This window comes from Emys orbicularis, chromosome 19 (assembly GCF_028017835.1).
Source record: "Emys orbicularis isolate rEmyOrb1 chromosome 19, rEmyOrb1.hap1, whole genome shotgun sequence".
Classification (NCBI taxonomy): domain Eukaryota; kingdom Metazoa; phylum Chordata; order Testudines; family Emydidae; genus Emys; species Emys orbicularis.
This window is the reverse complement of record NC_088701.1, coordinates 16869311-16885555: the sequence shown is the minus strand read 5'-3', so window position 1 is coordinate 16885555 and position 16245 is coordinate 16869311. Positions and strand designations below refer to the sequence as shown.

The following is a 16245-nucleotide window of genomic DNA, read 5'->3' as shown; positions in this document are numbered from 1 at the left end:
AAACCCCACACTCTCAGCAAGGCCACCTCTAAGCCAAGTGCTCCCTAAACTCCACTGGCTGGGCAGCGCTGCCTGCAGGTACCGGGGCGCAGCCTGACCCCACTCCCCATGGCTGGACCCTCTATCTTCTGTAGGGGGTGGCATGAGAGGGCTGTGGGGCCAGTATTCTCCCCACTCAGACCCAGGTTATCCCCCGGTCCCATCAGTCTGAAGGGTCAGCTCAGGCCCTGCCCAACACAATGCAGAATCAGCCTCTGTGACACTCTGTACCTCAAAGCAGCACCCTGGACCCCCATATTCCCCACGGTGATATGGCTGTGAGGTGTCTGGTACAAAGTCTGCCTTAGGAGGTACCGTTTACAAAGTCTTGATCCATTGAACATTAATAGCCTGTTGGACCCAGAAAAGGAAAATGAGGAAAGAATATGGGAGCACACGACTGTCTCCTCACTGGTCACTTCGGCAGAGTAGCTGATTCAGATCTGTGCACCCAGACACACAGCCTGTAACTCAGGTCCAGAGAGGGAACTGTGTAACTGGCTTTACGGAGGGGAGCAGTCACGCAGCTAACTTCTCGGGGACAGAGAAGGGGGTGACGGAGGGTTCCCCAATCCATGCCCCAGTCTTCCAGGACACCGCTCTTAACATGCTTGTGGAAAGGAATTGTGTCTCTTTAAGTCAAGATGCAGCTCCCATGCCTGTAACAGCCAAGAAGTTGAGTCCAGGAAGCGTTGTCTGTGAGCATGCAAAGGACCCGGCTGGCAGAGGGGAGGGGTTTTCCTCCGGGCTCGTAAGACACAAAAAGCAGCTGAGGGAAAGCTGCTAGGAAAAGATGCGTCTGACCAAACAGTAAACACTTGTAACCCAGAAAGCACAGGTCCCAACCCTGTAGGAAAAGGAGTGGGGGAGGTCTCAGTGCTGGGAGTGGGGAACACAGGGTAAGCCCGAGAGGGGAGATGGATTCCTTGCATATGTACAGTCCTGGGGTTGGGAGACATCTCCACAGAGGGCCAGCCAATAGGCAGAATGCCCTGCCTACATCCTCACCTCACCAGACCCTGCAGTACCAAATCCCCAAGGTACGATAGGCTTGAGAACCTATAGTGAAGGGAACACTGAAGGGAAAGAAAAACCAGTAACTGAACACATGCTAAGGTTCCGGAAGGAGCTGGAAGACACAAGGGATATTGAACAAACCAGCCAGTCTAAAGATCTTTGTAAACACCCAACTGCGTACCCCCACCACCTGCGATGAGGTGATGTACCTCAGTTTCCCCTTCCATGCAGCAGACCAGGTTTATTATGGTTTCTCTGTTGTGATAAACTTCAAGCCTTCTTACAGGTACTAGCTGAGAAGCAGCATTACATATGGCCTCTTAACACAGGGTGAGTTTTTATTTACCACTCCTAGCATGTGCAAGATCTTTCCCCCAAAATCATGCATATCGCACTCTTTTTCTAGGGTTTGACAGTGCCAATTTTTTTGTCATCAGGTTTAACATTAACAACACATTTTTTTATCATGAGGTTTAACAGTAGCACCAAAGGTACTTGTAAACATCCTCTTTCTGTGGTTTAGTCTCAATAGATGCCTGGGTCTGCTCAAAGGCATCAGCTAGAGACGCCATCTCATCCACAGTTTTCATATTGTTGTCCCATAGACACTGTTTTACATCATCTTTACGTATGCTTAGGAAACGCTCCTGAGCAACAGGGCCAAACACTTGTTCAAAACTTTCAACACCTTTTCCCCTCACCCATTTTCCCATCAGATCTTTCATCCTGTTTACATATTCCCCATTACTCAGACCTGCACTCTGAAGGTTTCTAAATGCGTTTCAGAGGTGATCTGAAATCATTTCACAACTATTTCTTTGAACCTGCAGTAATGTAAAGCATCCTGAATTGGCATTTCATTGAATACATCCAGAGCTTTACCAGTTAACTCTGCAATCAGGGTGGGGACTCTCTTGTCATTGGGAATCTCATGAATTGTGCACAGCCTCTCAAAAGCAGTAAAATATTCTGTGACATCGTCTGTCTCTTTGTATGCAGGACACAATTGGTCCCGTTTGTGGACTTTTAGAGAGATGGGAATAGTTGGGCTTGGTAGTTTCTTGGTGAGGGGACCCCAGAGCTGTGGGCGGCAGGGGTACCCTGCAGCCCCCAGCTGCTGCAGGCAGCAGGGGCCCTGGCAGTTCCCAGTCGTGGGTGGGGGGCCCCCGAAGCTCCTAGCCCCCACGCAGCTGCCCCGCTGCAGGCGGTGTGGGCACCCACAGGTCCCCATTTTGTCACAGATATTTTTAGTGAGTCAGGGATAGGTCACGGCTTTGGTTCATTTTTCTTTATTGCCTGTGACCTGTCTGTGACTTTTACAAAAAATATACATGATAAAATCTTAGCCTTAAGTGTGATGTGTCTGGTGCAAAGTCTGCCTTGGGAGGTGTGATTGAAACGTGATCGATTGAACATTACTACCCTGTTGGATTGTAATGTGCTGGCATTGTATGGGAAGTTATGAGGTTTTGCTATGTGTGTGTTACTGAAATATGTTGTGAGGTTGGGAACACCCACAGCCGGCCTTTCAGTGGCAACAAAGGAGCACCTAGTGAGACAGATTTACATCAGCACCAGCCTGACATGTGTCTCTGGCCCGATAAGGGGAAACCACTCTCCCAGTGGCCAGCCCAGAGACTCCTCAGAGAGGGCACTTACACCCACACCACAGCAAGGATCTTCCTAGCAGCTGGAGGAAAGTTTAAAAGAGGGACAGTGACATCATCACTTTCCTCTCTCCTCCCCCATCTCAGCATCTGGAAGACAAAGACTTTGAACTGGGGAGATTGGTCCCAGGCTGGGAAGGAAATCCAGCCTATGTACTGGAAACTGTGAGCTGCTGTAACATCTCTTAGGATGAGAGACTGCTTGATTCAAATCTTGCTTAAGTCTGTTAAAGTTAGAATTTAAAGCAGGGGTGGGGAACCTTTATTCTATTGGGGGCCACTGACCCACAAAAAAAATCAGTCACAGGCCACACACAGCCCCGCGGGAGGGGCGTGGAGGCTTGGGGCTTCCCCTAGGCTCCGGGGTGGGGCCAGAAATGAGAGGTTCAGGGTGCGGGAGGGGGCTCCGGGCTGGGGCCGAGGGGTTTGGAATGCGGGAGCGGGCTCAGGATTGGGGAAGGGGGTTGGGGTTCGGGCTCCGGCCGGGCTCGCGGTCAGTGGCAGGGCTAAGGCAGGCTCCCTCCCCCCATGCCCTGGCCCCATGCCGCTCCCGGAAGCAGCCATGATGTGGCCATGTGGCTCTGCGCTGTGTGCGCTGACCGCGCCCGCCTGCAGCTCCCATTGGCTACGGTTCCCAGCCAATGGGAGCTGCAGGGGCGGCGCCTGCGAGCTGGGATAGGCAGACACAGACTCGGAGCTTTCTTGATCGCCCCTGCACTTAGTGGCTGCAGGGGCTCCCTCGCTTCCCCCGCAGCAGGGTGAGCCGGTGCTCGCAGCTCCAGCCCCATGTGGGGCACCGAGGCTCAGGGCTTCCAGCCCACAGCGCAGAGACTTGCCGGATGAAATTAAGCAGTGGGCCAAATCCGGCCCACGGGCCAGAGGTTCCCCACCCCTGATTTAAACTGTGTTTCTAGTTTTATTTCTTAGGTAACCAACTTTGATCTCAATGCCTGCTACTTATAATCACTTCAAATCTGTCTCTCTGTAGTTAATAAATCTGTTTTATATTTTACCTAACGGTGTAGTTTCGGTTGAAGTGCTCAGGGAATCTCAGCTCAGGTTAACAAGGGCTGTTGCAGATCCATACCCTTAGTCACAGTGGCAAATGAATTAATGAGCTTGCACTGTCACTGGCATAGCAGTGTGAGAGACAGCTCAGGCAGGAGAGTTAAGGGGGTACAGCAGTCCCACAGTTCCAGGTTGTACCCCGGGGATCCCAGCACAGCCTCCCCATGGGAACTCGTACCGAGAAGCTGCGGGACCCCTTGGGGCAATACCTGCCCCCTGGCACTCATGCCAACAGGCCAGATAAAGAACACAGTGCCCAGAACAGCAGGAGATGCCAGGCAACCCTCAACATCACCCAGCAGCACATCCCACCCTGCACCAGCCTCAGCCCAACACGCACCCCCACCTCCCCAAGGGCTCAGGTGTGGGTGGGAGGAGCTAAGCCATCGCTGGTGGGTCAAGGGATGAGGAGACGGGGGTTCAATTCTTGGCTCTGCCTGGCCTCCCTTTGTGACCTTGGGCACGTCACAACCTGGGCCTCGGCTTCCGTCAGTAACGCAGGAGAACCATCCTTCTTGTCTCCACCCTACTTGTTGTCTCTGTAGACTGTCAACTGTCTGGGGCAGGGACTGTGTCTGTCCATGCAGCATCTGGCACGAAGGGGCTCCGAGCTCAGCTGGGGCTGCTGGGCGCTCCCCTTAGACAAGCACCTTCTAACCAGAGCCAGGGAAAGCAGGTCCAGCTTGGCTGGGTCCATGCTGGCCACGAGAGCCCCAGCGCTGGGGGCTCTGGGCCCATCACCACACAAACGGGGCTGGCACTGCAGTGGGCTGGCAGCACCTCAGTGGAGCAGGGGCTGGGGGTCCAGGCACAGAGCAGCTGCTCCGTCTAATCCCAGGGGGAAGCTACCAGCCAGGAAGGGCCAGCGCCAGCTCCCGGGGTGAATGGTTTGGTCTGTAAAAGGCAACTGACTTGCTGTTGGCGAGGGCGCCCCCCCACAATTATTGCCCCCTCCCCCACGTAGGGCACAGGAAAGGGGGTTAAAAGCAACAAGCTTCTGTCTGCAGCTGTGAGTGTCGGGTCAATCCCTGCAGAGCCAGAGGGCGCCCCACAGGGCAGAGGGGCAGGGCAGAGAGATGCCATCCAGCCCTTGCAGGGCACCAGGCTCCTCCCTCACTAATGGCCACGGCCCTGGAGTAAGGGAGGGCACTTCACAAGGGAGAATCTGATTGGGCCAGACCTGAGACATGGTGAGAGTGGGGGCTACTGGTTAGAGACAAAGTCAGGACTCCTGGTTCTAGCTCTGACTGACACAGACTCTCCATAGCCTTGGGCACCTCACTACTCCTCAGTTTCTCCCCCATGAGCTGGCCCCACCTCTACTAGCCTCTAGCAAGCGGCCGTGTGGCTTAGTTCACAGCTGGTTTGTGCTTTGGGACCCTTGGGTGCCATGTAATAATTATACTGAAAGGAAACGGACATGCAGCTCCTGGGCTTTCCGCACACAATGGGCAGATAGAGACTCTCGGGCCAAACGAAGCAGTGTGGGCCTCCCCTGGAAAGCTCTGCAAGAACTGGCTGCTCCCTGGAGCACGAAGCAGGCTCCCGGCTGCCCTGCAGTGCTGAGGGCGCAATCAGTGCTCCCAGGAAAGCCACGCCCTGTGTGGATCTGCCTGGCAGGGCGGGGAGTCACACAGTCACTCAGAAGACGCAGACACAGCTCTCTTCCTCCCTCTTCCTCATAGCTGGGCACCAGGGGAAGCTCCCTGCCTTTGCCAGCCAGGCCCCAGGAGCAGCAGACCCCTCCAGGATCTGGGGGGTGGGGGTCCCCCAACGCAGAGCTCAGGGGGCCATGGCACAGTGGCAATGCCCCATGTAAAATCCCAGCTGCTGGGGGCACACTCCCAGGGAACAGCCTGTCCCCCCTTCTCTGGACCAGACCAGGGCTCCCCTGCTGGCTGCGGAGGGGGCATCACTCTGGGTCTCCCCTCCAACCCCACATCAGGCTCTCTCCAGAGCCGGGGTGCAGGGAACGGCCGGGCACCTTCCTGGGAAGCCAGGGAGTCTGGGGGCAGCTGACTCCAGCTGCATCCCTGGACGGGCCGGGGCTGGGAGTCCAGCCACGCAGGGCGCTCGTGGGCGTGGGCTGAGCCGGGAGTTCCTGGCTGGTGGGGAGCTAGGACCTGGCTTAGCTGGGTGCTGGCAGGAGGGAGAGACGATGTTAGCTGGAGCCGGCCCAGGGCCCCGCAGCCGAGGATACCAGTGGACGGTTCTTCCGGCTGGTGCTCTCGGGCCTCTGCCGGCCGCAGGGTTCCTGTACGGAGTGAGCCAGGCGTCTACCTGAACCCGTCAGAACCAGGCCCTGCTCCCGCCCCGCGGTGATGGCACCTGCTCCCACACTCTGCTCAGGGTGGCGCAGGGCCGGGCAGTGCTGCTGGCCCCCATAGGCAGAGATCTCGACCCATGTGCCCCAGGCTGGATCTCGACCCATGTGCCCTTGGAGCCCCATTGCCCCTCCCCGTCAGGCTGGGGACCAGGCCGTGGCAGCCTCATGGGCTAAGGAACTGCTTTGAAGCAGACAAAGGTTCGAATCCCAGTGGGTGCAACTCAGCCCTGCCGTCCCCCCGAGGCACATGGGATGAGCTGGAGGCCTCAGGGAGCCCCAGAGCTTGGCCTGTTCACACCCGATGTGGATGGGGAGTGCTCTGGCACATAGGCGCCGACTCGGTGGGTGCTACAGGGCTGCAGCACCCATGAGGAAAAATTGATGGGTGCTCTACACCCACCGGCAGCCAAGCTCCCTGCCCCCTGCCCCAGCTCACCTCACCTCCGCCTCCTCCCCTGGGCACGCCGCGTCCCTGCTTCTCCTCCCAGCGCTTGCCCAGCTGTATCGCTGTGGGAGGGAGCGGGGAGGAGCGGGAATGCGGCATGCTCAGGGGAGGAGGCGGGGAAGAGGCGGGGCCGGGGCGGGGATTTGGGGAAGGAGTCCAATAGGGGCAGGGAGGAGGCAGAGTTGGGGCGGAGACTTTGGGGAAGGGGTTGGAATGGGGGTGGGGCAGGGGTGGAGTCGGGGCAGGGGCGGGGTTGAGCACCAGGAGGAGTTGGCACCTATGCTCTGGCATCACCCTGGGCAGGCAGCTCCCCCACTGCTCCCACTAGGGGTCGGGGGCTGGCAGGGAGACCAGGCCACAGCGGACTGAGCCTTCCTGGGCATGCTGCAAACAGGACCCTCGGCCCCGGAGAACAGCTCCCGTCCGCAGCAGCTAACCAGGCCCAGCCCACCCCAGCCGCTCTCCCCTGTGTCCCTGCCACATGCTGCCCCCTCAGCTAGTCCCTCCGAGACAGGGCAGGGCCCAGCAGAGCTCCTGACAGCACTCAGACCACAGGCCCTGCCACACCCTCCTGTGCTTTACATGGGTCCCTCCCGCACGGAGCCAAGGCAGGTAGCGCAAGAGCTGGTCACTCTGCCAACGTGGATCCTGCCCCACGACAGAGTCCCTGCGCTGGCCACGAACACACAGCCCTGCCAATGCCCTTCAGTCCTGCCCCCCGGCCTCCAGATCGGGGCCTCGCGCAGGAACCAGGAAGCAGCGAACTGAGGTGTTGCACGTAGAGAATGTTTGTCAGCCAAGGAGCTAAAGGGACATGCCCGAGTCTGCGCCCGCGCTGCCTGGCATTGCTATCAGCAATGGGGTTACGGTGCCAAGGGCCCCAGTCAGGAGCAGGGCCCTGCGTGCCAGGGGCTGCACAGACAGTCCCCACCCCAGGGTTTGCAATACACAGGGCAGACAGGGTACAGCAGGGTTGAGACAGATGGGGGTTGGGGAGACAACAGGTGACAAAATGAACAAAGCTGAGAAGGGAAGGGGAGGGGTCTCTGCTGCCCATGGGCCCTTCCTGGCCCAGCAGGGATCCTCACAGTGGGGATCACATTTACAGGGTAGTGTGGAGGGGCCGGGGCTGGCGCAAAGGGGCTGGGATCCAGGCCGGCAGGGCCGAGGGCTCGGTGAGCCAGCAGATCCCACAGATGGGGCAGACTGAGATGGGGAAGGGCCCTAAAGGCAACGGCAATTCAGCTGGTGTCTGGTGCAGCCAAACTAGTCCAGGATGCCACAAGTCCGGGCCAGGCACAAGCCCCACCCAGCTCTGCAGGTCCCGGGGGGGATTGGACCTGGACAGAGACCCGTTCCCCTCAGAGTAAAACCCCCTCAAAGAGCAGCCAGGGGCCCCCAGCAGTGGCTTTGGGGAAGTTACAGAGGGTGACCCAAGGGTGCCAGGACCTTTGTGGAAGTGTGTTGGGGGATGCAGCCCCTCCTGCCCCCCAGCCTGTGGGGGCTCAGCCCAGCTATCCCAGGGTAGCTGCAGGCAGCACAGCGGCCCTGGAACCCGGCCCGGGACAGGCAGGGGTTTGGAGAGCCTGTCCCCTCACTCTCCCCCGGCCAGGGGAGCTGGGCTGAGCCTGCCTGGCTGGCGAAGGAGGGGAAGATCCTGGAGGCCTGGCCAAGGCAGGAGCTCCAGCAGAGCAGAGGCTGGGCCCAGCAAGGGGCTGGGGGCGGGTGGGTAGGCCATCAAAGGCCCAGACTGAGCCCTCCGCATGTCTCTGAAGGGGGAGGGGGCACCTGTTGTTTCTTTCCCTGGAGCCCCCTCCCCCGCCCCCTGGGAATGAGCTAGCCTGGAGAACAAAGGCAGCCCAAGCTCCTGCTGGCCCCCACACCCTCGCTCCAGGGGCTGGTGGGAGAGGGGCAGGCCAAGGGGCTGGGGGGAATCTGCCCCAAGAGACAGGGGATGTGGGAAGGGGCAAGAGGCAGGATCCCTGGACTGGGGGGCACAGGCACCATGGGGGCGAGAGACAGAGCTGCCCCCGAGCACCCACAGATGGGGGGCTCAGGCCCAGATTGTGCAGCACCTTTGGGTTTGGGGGGCAGAGTTCCAGGGCCTGAACCCTACAGCCGGCCCATGGGCACCAGGCTGGGCTCCGGTGCTGCAGCTTGGGGGGTGGGGGATGTTACACCCCCCCATCTGGCCTCTTACCCAGGCCCGATTGTCTCTGCCCGCCAGCTCATACCCCCTGCTAACATGTCCTCGCCGTGGGGCTCTAGAGGGGCCCAGGACTGCCCCACAGCCCAAACCAAGCCCAGGATCCAGGCTTCAGCGGCCTGGAATGGGACCCACCAGAACCCGGCTCCGCCCATGCTGACACACGGGGATCCCCAGCCCAACCAGACCCAGCACCCTGGGAGGTGCCTGTCATGGAGACAGATCCCAGCTTAAAGGTGATCCAGGACCAGAACCGTGGCTCTGCTTTGGGCCTGATCTCCCATTAGTGGAGAGGAGAGAGAGGGAAGTGAGGTCTGGTGGGTTAGCGCAGGATGGTGGGGATGGGTGTTAGGACTCCTGGGTTCTGATCCTGACTCTTGACACTGAATCACTCACAGCATGGGCAAGTCCCCGCCACTCTCTGCCTCAGTTTCCCCTCCAAAGTAGGGCTGATAACCCTCCCCCTCCTCTTCCCTGATGGGCTGGAGGATTCATGAGAGCTGGAAGATCACTGTGAACACAAGACACACCGGACACCCTCAGAGCATCACGGCAACCGTGCACACACAGCTGGCCTCTCTGCCTCTTCCACTGCTCCAAGTCCTACCGCCTATTAACCCATTCACGCCCAGGCACAGATCCCGTCCCCAGCAGCACAGGGGAAGTATCTACACAAAGCTGGGAGGAAGGGGCCAGAGAATGCTTCATGGGTTGGCAACAGTGCTCAGGGGTGCCAGCAGCTCAGTAGAGAGTGGAAAGCCCCAGAGGGCAAATGACCAGCCAAGCCCCGGGCAGAGGGTCTGGATCCCATGTGGGGCAGCTTAGGCCAGCTGGGCCATGGGAGCAGCATGTTGGGTAGTGGGACCCCAGACAGCGCCCACCCTGACCCCAGAGCAGACCCTACACACACACCCGCCCCCTGGAACACAGGGAGGGTTGAGACCCCAGAGAGCTCCTGTGTGACGTTCCCCTGACACCCCCCACCCGCGACCTTCCAGGGAGCTGAGCTTCCCAGGGACTGAGGCAGCATCGGGAGCTGGTGTTGGCTCATTCAGCCTCAGGGTTGTGGCTGTCAGCCCCCCACCCCCACCCCGCCCCCACTCCTTGGCTGTGCCCAGTGGGGTAGGCTCCTGACCCATGGCCGCTGGGCTTTGCTGTGCGGAGCAGGCTGTGATGTCTAGGGATGGGCCTGCTGATTCCCACGGCGCAGCGGCATGCGGGGGTGGAAAGAGCTGACCAGGATGCAGCCATCAGGGCCTTGCCTGGGTTTAGGAAAGTCTGGCTTGTAGCGCTCGGGTGTGCCCGTGTGTGCCACTGCCCCTCGCTGCCTGGCGCAGCACTGCTCACCCTGACTCCGTCCTAGGGTGGGATTCTCCCTTAGTCGGGACTAGGGCTTTCGGAGCAGGGGGATCCTGGTTCTCTCCCTGCTGCCCACAGGAATTGCCGAGCGGCCAGGGCTGCCCATGGCACGGCTCCCCGGTGCAATCCCTTTCCTGTCTGTCTCTCCCTTTTCCCGTCTCTGCGCACTCTGGCTGGCAGCAGAAGCCGCGCAGTGAGTCAGGCTGTTCCCGGAGCCCTGGCTCCCAGCCGGCCCAAACCACGGAGCAGGAGCAATGTGTGAGCGAATGCTGCTTTCCCAGGAGAATCCCAGCCCGGATGCCGCCCAGCCTCTGCCCTGAATCAGCTGACCCAGTCCCCAGCCGGGACCTTGTGGGTTAGCAGCTGAGCGTAACCCCAACCCTTCTTCCACGGGGGCTGGCAGGCCGACCTGCTCTCCCCATCTGCAGGGGCCAGCAGGTAAACCCACTCTGTAAAGAGGCACACTGTGCTGGGGAGGAGCAGGCTGCCATCAGCTGGGCACCATGCAGGGCAGCAAGGCATGCTGGGAATGATGCCAGAGTATATGGAGCTGCCTGGGAGAGAGCAGAGAGGCTATGGGGGCTCTATGGTCCATGGAGAGAGACAGGGGCTCTCCAGCCAGGAGCTGAGGGGCTGGGAGTGATTCAGTGTCCAGAGTCAGTATCAGAATAGGCTCTGCTGGGGTGCTATGGTCAGTCAGGAAGTGCCCCCCTCTCCCCCACGTGGGAGGGGGTGCGAACACCAGAGCAGAGATTGGCTGAGCTCCGGGCTGGGCTGCTCTGGGTTGGAAGATCAAGGAGAGCCCCCACCCTGCCTGCAGCTGGGTCCTGCACCCGCCTTGCCTGCCTGGGGGGTTCCCAGACCCTGCCTCCCCCTCCCCCCGGGAGCTTGGACAAGGGCCCCTCTCTGGTGTGCCTCTGGGGCCCGAGAGCGAGAGGCTCTGGGAGCTCAGTGTAGTGAGTTTAGCAAAGAGACGGTTCAGGGCTGACGGGCCCAGCCTCTGCAGTCTAGCAGAGAAAGTCTAACGCACTGAAGCCAGATCAGCTCAGACCGGCAATAAGATGTGAATGGGTCACCGGGAGGGGCATTAGCCATCGGAGCAGTTTAATGAGGGTTGTGGTGAATTCTCCATCACTGGCCATTTTAAATCGTTTGGACCAGCTCACGCAGGAGCGAGCCCAGCGCAGTCCTGCGGCTCGTGCTGTGCAGGTCAGGCTGGAAGGTCACATGGGTTATGAAATCTGACTGGCATGGACTGGCCCATGGCCAGGCAGAGCTCTTGGGCAATAAGCTAATGGCTCCAGTTGTGTATTTAACCCTGTGCTAAGGGGGCCACCCCTTTCTGTAGCAGGGAGCTGTGGGCTAGCCCCCCGGCATAGCCAGCTGATGCCCCCCATTCCAAGGGGGCAGGGTGTGTAGCTTGCTGCCACCCCCTGCAGGGAACACAGGAAGGACAGCAAGGCTGGGAGGCCACAGAGTCACTGCACTGGGCAGTACCATAATCCCCCTGAAATAGATGGGGAAACTGAGGCACAGGGTGGGGTCACACAGGAGGTCATTGGCAGAGCAGGGGATAGAACCCAGGAGTTCTGCCTCCCAGCCCCACACTCAATCCAGCAGACCAACCTTGTGAAATCTGTTCCTTGCTGTCAGGAGCGCTAATGTCTGCTGCAGCCAAGCCCGACAAGGTCTCTTCCTGGGATCCCCATGCAGAGACCCTCCCCCGGCAGAGCTGCTGGGGACTCACAGAGCTGGCTGCTGCTCTCTGCAGCGAGCTCTACAGTTAGAGCAGGGCGGGGCTGGGAATCAGGACTCATGGGTTCTGTTCCCAGCTCTGGCACTGCCTTGCTGTGTAACTCTGAGCGAGTCCCTTCCCAGCTCTGATATTCACGTTCCTCTTCTAAGTGGGATAGTTACCCAGGGCTGTGAAGCAGAAATGCTACCGGAGACATCCCCCTCTCTGGAAACCAGTGCCCGGGACACAGCATCCCAGTGCCAGTCACTTCCAGCCCCACACCCTCCCCCAGACCCAGTGCCACGGGCAGCCTCTGCCAGCCCCTTCATTAGGAGGAGGGGAAAATAGCGAGCCAGGTGGAAGTTTTGCCTCCCCTGTATCAGGCGGTGCCCAGATCAGCGCTGCGTGAGGGACCAGGAATATCCGGGCCACGAAAGAGATGACGTGTTGAGCGAGGAAAGGAAATCAGTGACATTTGCGAGGTTTCCACCGATTTGGCTGCAAGGGGGTTGGGAAACAGTGGCACTGCGCGTGAAGGGGGTGGAGAATTGGCGGCACCGGACATGGGACCCACCCAAAAAAACCCCACAGAACCCTGGAATCCACAAACTAGACCTCAGGATGACAACACGCTTGCCACCCAAAGCGCATCACCCAGGAGGTGGAATTGAGCCTCACAAACAGCCACCCCCCACCTCGGTCAGTACCAATAGTCCCATGGCACGGAGGAGGAAAACAGATGCCCAGAAGAATGATTTACACAGTGAATTAGGAGCTGAGCTGGGGACAGAACCCTGGCATCCTGACTCCCAGGCCCCCTGCTCTAACCTACCCACTAGATCCCACTCCCCCGCTCCTCAGAGCCAGAACCCGAACCCCCTGCTCTAACCCACTAGACACCCCCCGTCCCAAGCCAGAAACAAACCCAGGAGTCCTGACTCCCAGTCCACTGTACTTTTAGCTACCAGACCATGTGCTCCTAAGGAGCCAAGCACACGTATCTGGGAATGATCCGAGATGGGTGTGATTTTAGCCCCTGAGTGTTGGCTGTTTCAGAGCTAGGGTGTTGGGTTGGGCCCTCTCTCTCTGACCCCATGAGCAGACAGGGAGTTAGGTGTACAGCAGCCTGCAGATTCAGGTCACATCGGGGGCTGCTCTCTCATTGCAGAATGCTGGGACATGGCCCAAAAGGGACCCACCCAGCACCATTCTAATGCAGCCACCTCTGGGGTAGAGCACAATAGCCAGCACACCTGCCAGCCACTGGGCAGGGATTTCGGCTGAAGATAATGGGGGCTAGACTGCTACTCGCCCCGACAGTGCCCCGAGGTCTGCACCTGGTGTCCCAACATACCACGTCCCAGTAATCGCAGTTTGCTTGGCAGCTGAAAAGGTTAACACCCCGCTAGAGGGGAAGTGGCTCTTACACCTCCAGCCCCTGCTGCAGGGGATGAGCCACCAGGGCAGGGCTGGACATGGCAGACCCTCAGGCCAATCAGCCCAGTGATACCAGGGGCTGGAAGCACTTTCCTGGCCAATAGATGGGGGGGGGGGGGGGCGCGGAGAACAGGGTGGTTAGGCCAATAGGATCAAATGGCAACAGCTGCTCTTTGGGCTTTACCCTCTCAGCTGCCCCTTGGCTCATCCATGCTGGGGCTTTAACAAGCTCAGCCTGACTAGTGCTGGGAGCTCCTGGAGTCAGAGCAAGTAGGGACAGCATGAATGGAACAGAGCACACTCATGAGGGGTATCTCCAGGGGAAAGCTCCCTGGGCTGGCTGCCTGCCACAGGCCACGGGACACAGCTCTCCGCAACTCCACCCTCCCCACTGGATCAGAGCCACCAGGCTCCACACCCACTCAGCGCCGCCAGGGCAGGGAAGAGAGGGGCTTTGATAAGTGGGATTCCCAGGAGCAGCATCTGGGAATTCTGTGTCCCGGGGGGACCTAGTGGGGTTCGGAATCAGGACTCCTGGGTTCTATCCCCAGTTCTGGGAGGGGAGTGTGCTCTGGAGATTAGAGCAGGGGCGTGAGACTCCCGGGTTCTCTCCCCAGGTCTGGAGATTAGAGCAGGGTGGTTGGGAGCCAGGACTCCTGGGTTCTCTCCCCAGGTCTCGAGGTTAGAGCAGGGGGGTTGAGAGCCAGGACTCCTGGGTTCTCTCCCCAGCTCTAGGAGGAGAGTGGGGTCTAGGGGTTCAAGCAGCAGAGCTGTGAGGCAGGACTCCTGGGTTCTATTCTTGTCTCTGGAGGAGGACAGGTCTAGTGGTTTGAGTGGCGGGGTTGGGAGCCAGGACTCCTGGGATCTAGTCAGAGCTGACTGGCATTGAGAAGAACAGACTAAGGGCTTGTCTACACTGGCAATGTTAAAGTGCTGCCGCACCAGCGCTTTAACGTGACTTGCGTAGTCTCCCAGCGCTCTAAAAAAACACCTCTACGAGGGGCATAGCTCCCAGCGCTGATGCACTGTCTACACGGGCACGTTCCAGCACTGAAACTTGCAGCGCTCAGGGAGGTGTTTTTTCACACCCCTGAGCGAGAAAGTTGCAGCGCCGTAAGGTGCCAGTGTAGACAAACCCTAACACCCTTAGCCTGGGAACACGGCTGTGGCTCACCCCACTGGGCTAGGTGTCAAGACACCCAGTGTCACCCACTTCCCCCCGCCCCTGATGACACAGCACCATGAACCAGAGCCGGCTGAGCTCTGGAGGGGTCCTGCCCTCAACCCTGCCACGTTCACTGGCCCGAGGGCCCCGATCCCTGGCACATTCAGTCCTTGGTTGCTTCCTCCGCACGCAACCCAGCAGGACCTCGGGGGAGGCAGATTCGCCCCCACCCTGATGGGCGTGGACCACGGGCCTGCTCAGGAGGGGGATGGGGAAATGCAGGGGCGGTTCAGCCCTGGTCCGGGAGACGCCACCTCCAGCCCCCCATCGCTCCGTGTTAGCAGCTCGCCAGGGACTCCAGGCCCCCCCCCCCCAGTGTTCGCAGTTCCTATGCCCCCCTCGGGGCTGCCACGGGGGGGGGGGGCACGAATAACATCCCTAGCCCAGCGGTGTTCCGCCCAGCTGCCCTCTCCCAGGGAGCCCCACACACACCGGTCCCTGCGCCGCCAGGAGAAAGCGCCGCCAGCGCTGGAATTCCGCCTGCTCCGAGTTACAAGGGAAGGAGCCGATCCCCAGCTCCGATTACAGGAAACGCTCCGTTCCCAGCCTGTTCTGTGCGGGGCCGAGGGGCGGGGGGATCCCACCGGAGCGCGGGGCTCGGGCTGCAGCGTCGCCCACCCGGCCCCGGGTCCCCACGCGCGCCCTCCCCGTGGGGGGATCCCGCGAACAGGATCGGGCCCGGGAGCGCGAGGAATGCAGGCGGGGGGCTCGGGGGGACCTGAGCGCCGCGGCCGGGGCTCCAAGGAGCGAGCCAGGACCGGACAGGACGGGTAACGGTGCAAACAGCGCCGGAGCCGCGTGCCCAGACCGGCGGAAAGAGGCGGGGTCCCGCCAGGGGGACTGGGAGCAGAGCCCGGAAAGTCAGAGCCGGGCTAGAAGCAAACGCCCCCCCCGGCACACACGGGGGCAACAGGGGGCCGTGACCCGCTCCATATCCCCGCCCACGGGGGGGCGCGAACCCCCCACTCCCAGCCGCCCCGGCGCTAACAGGGGGCCGCGAACGCCCCCCATATCCCCCGCCCACAGGGGGCCGCGAACCCCCCACTCCCAGCCGCCCCGGCGCTAACAGGGGGCCGCGATCCCCCCCATATCCCCCGCCCACAGGGGGCCGCGAACCTCCCCACTTCCCCCGCCCCGGCGCTAACAGGGGGCCGCGAACGCCCCCCCGCCCCCAACGACCCTTTGATACAATTTGTTCTTCAACAAGGTGCCAAGACTCCGAAGCCCGGGGGGGGAGCGCGGCCCCCGCCGCTCGCTCACCTCTGGGGCTCCGGGAGGTAGAAATCCACGGCGAAGCCGAAGAGGCTGCCCGGGGCACCGCGGAACAGCGCCGGCTCGGCCACGTCCAGGTTGAAGGCGCGGGCGGGCGGCAGGGCGAGCAGCAGCAGCAGCAGCGGCGGCGGCAGCAGGGTCCCGGGGGGCGGCATGGCGGAGCCCGGCGCGCTGGCTGCCCCGCTCCCGACGCGCAGGCAGGACCTTGCGGGAGCAGGGCTCCGAGACCCCTCCTGGAAGCGCCCGCAGGGTGTTTCCACCCCCCCAAAGGGAGGAGTCACCAGCCGCGGCTGCGCCCACCCCCTGCCTGCGGGGTGGATCTCGCGGAGCAACGATGGGGCGGTTTTGGAGAACACGACACCGCTGGCACGGGCCGGGCCGGGGGCAAGCCCGGGACCCCAGCGATGGGCCGGGAAAGGTCAGAGCGGCGGGCCCGGCTTTGGGCTCTT

At 60.7% G+C, this 16245-nt stretch overlaps 1 protein-coding gene across 1 annotated transcript in view; it reads right to left on the bottom strand.

The window, feature by feature from the left end:
* Nucleotides 1-15951, bottom strand: part of ITGA5 (integrin subunit alpha 5) — a 53209-nt gene extending 37258 nt beyond the window's left edge. Inside the window, exon 1 of the mRNA XM_065419196.1 lies at nucleotides 15785-15951. Within this exon, the coding sequence (XP_065275268.1) occupies nucleotides 15785-15951 (167 nt within the window). The remainder of the gene's footprint in view (nucleotides 1-15784) is intronic.
* Nucleotides 15952-16245: the final 294 nt, after the last annotated feature.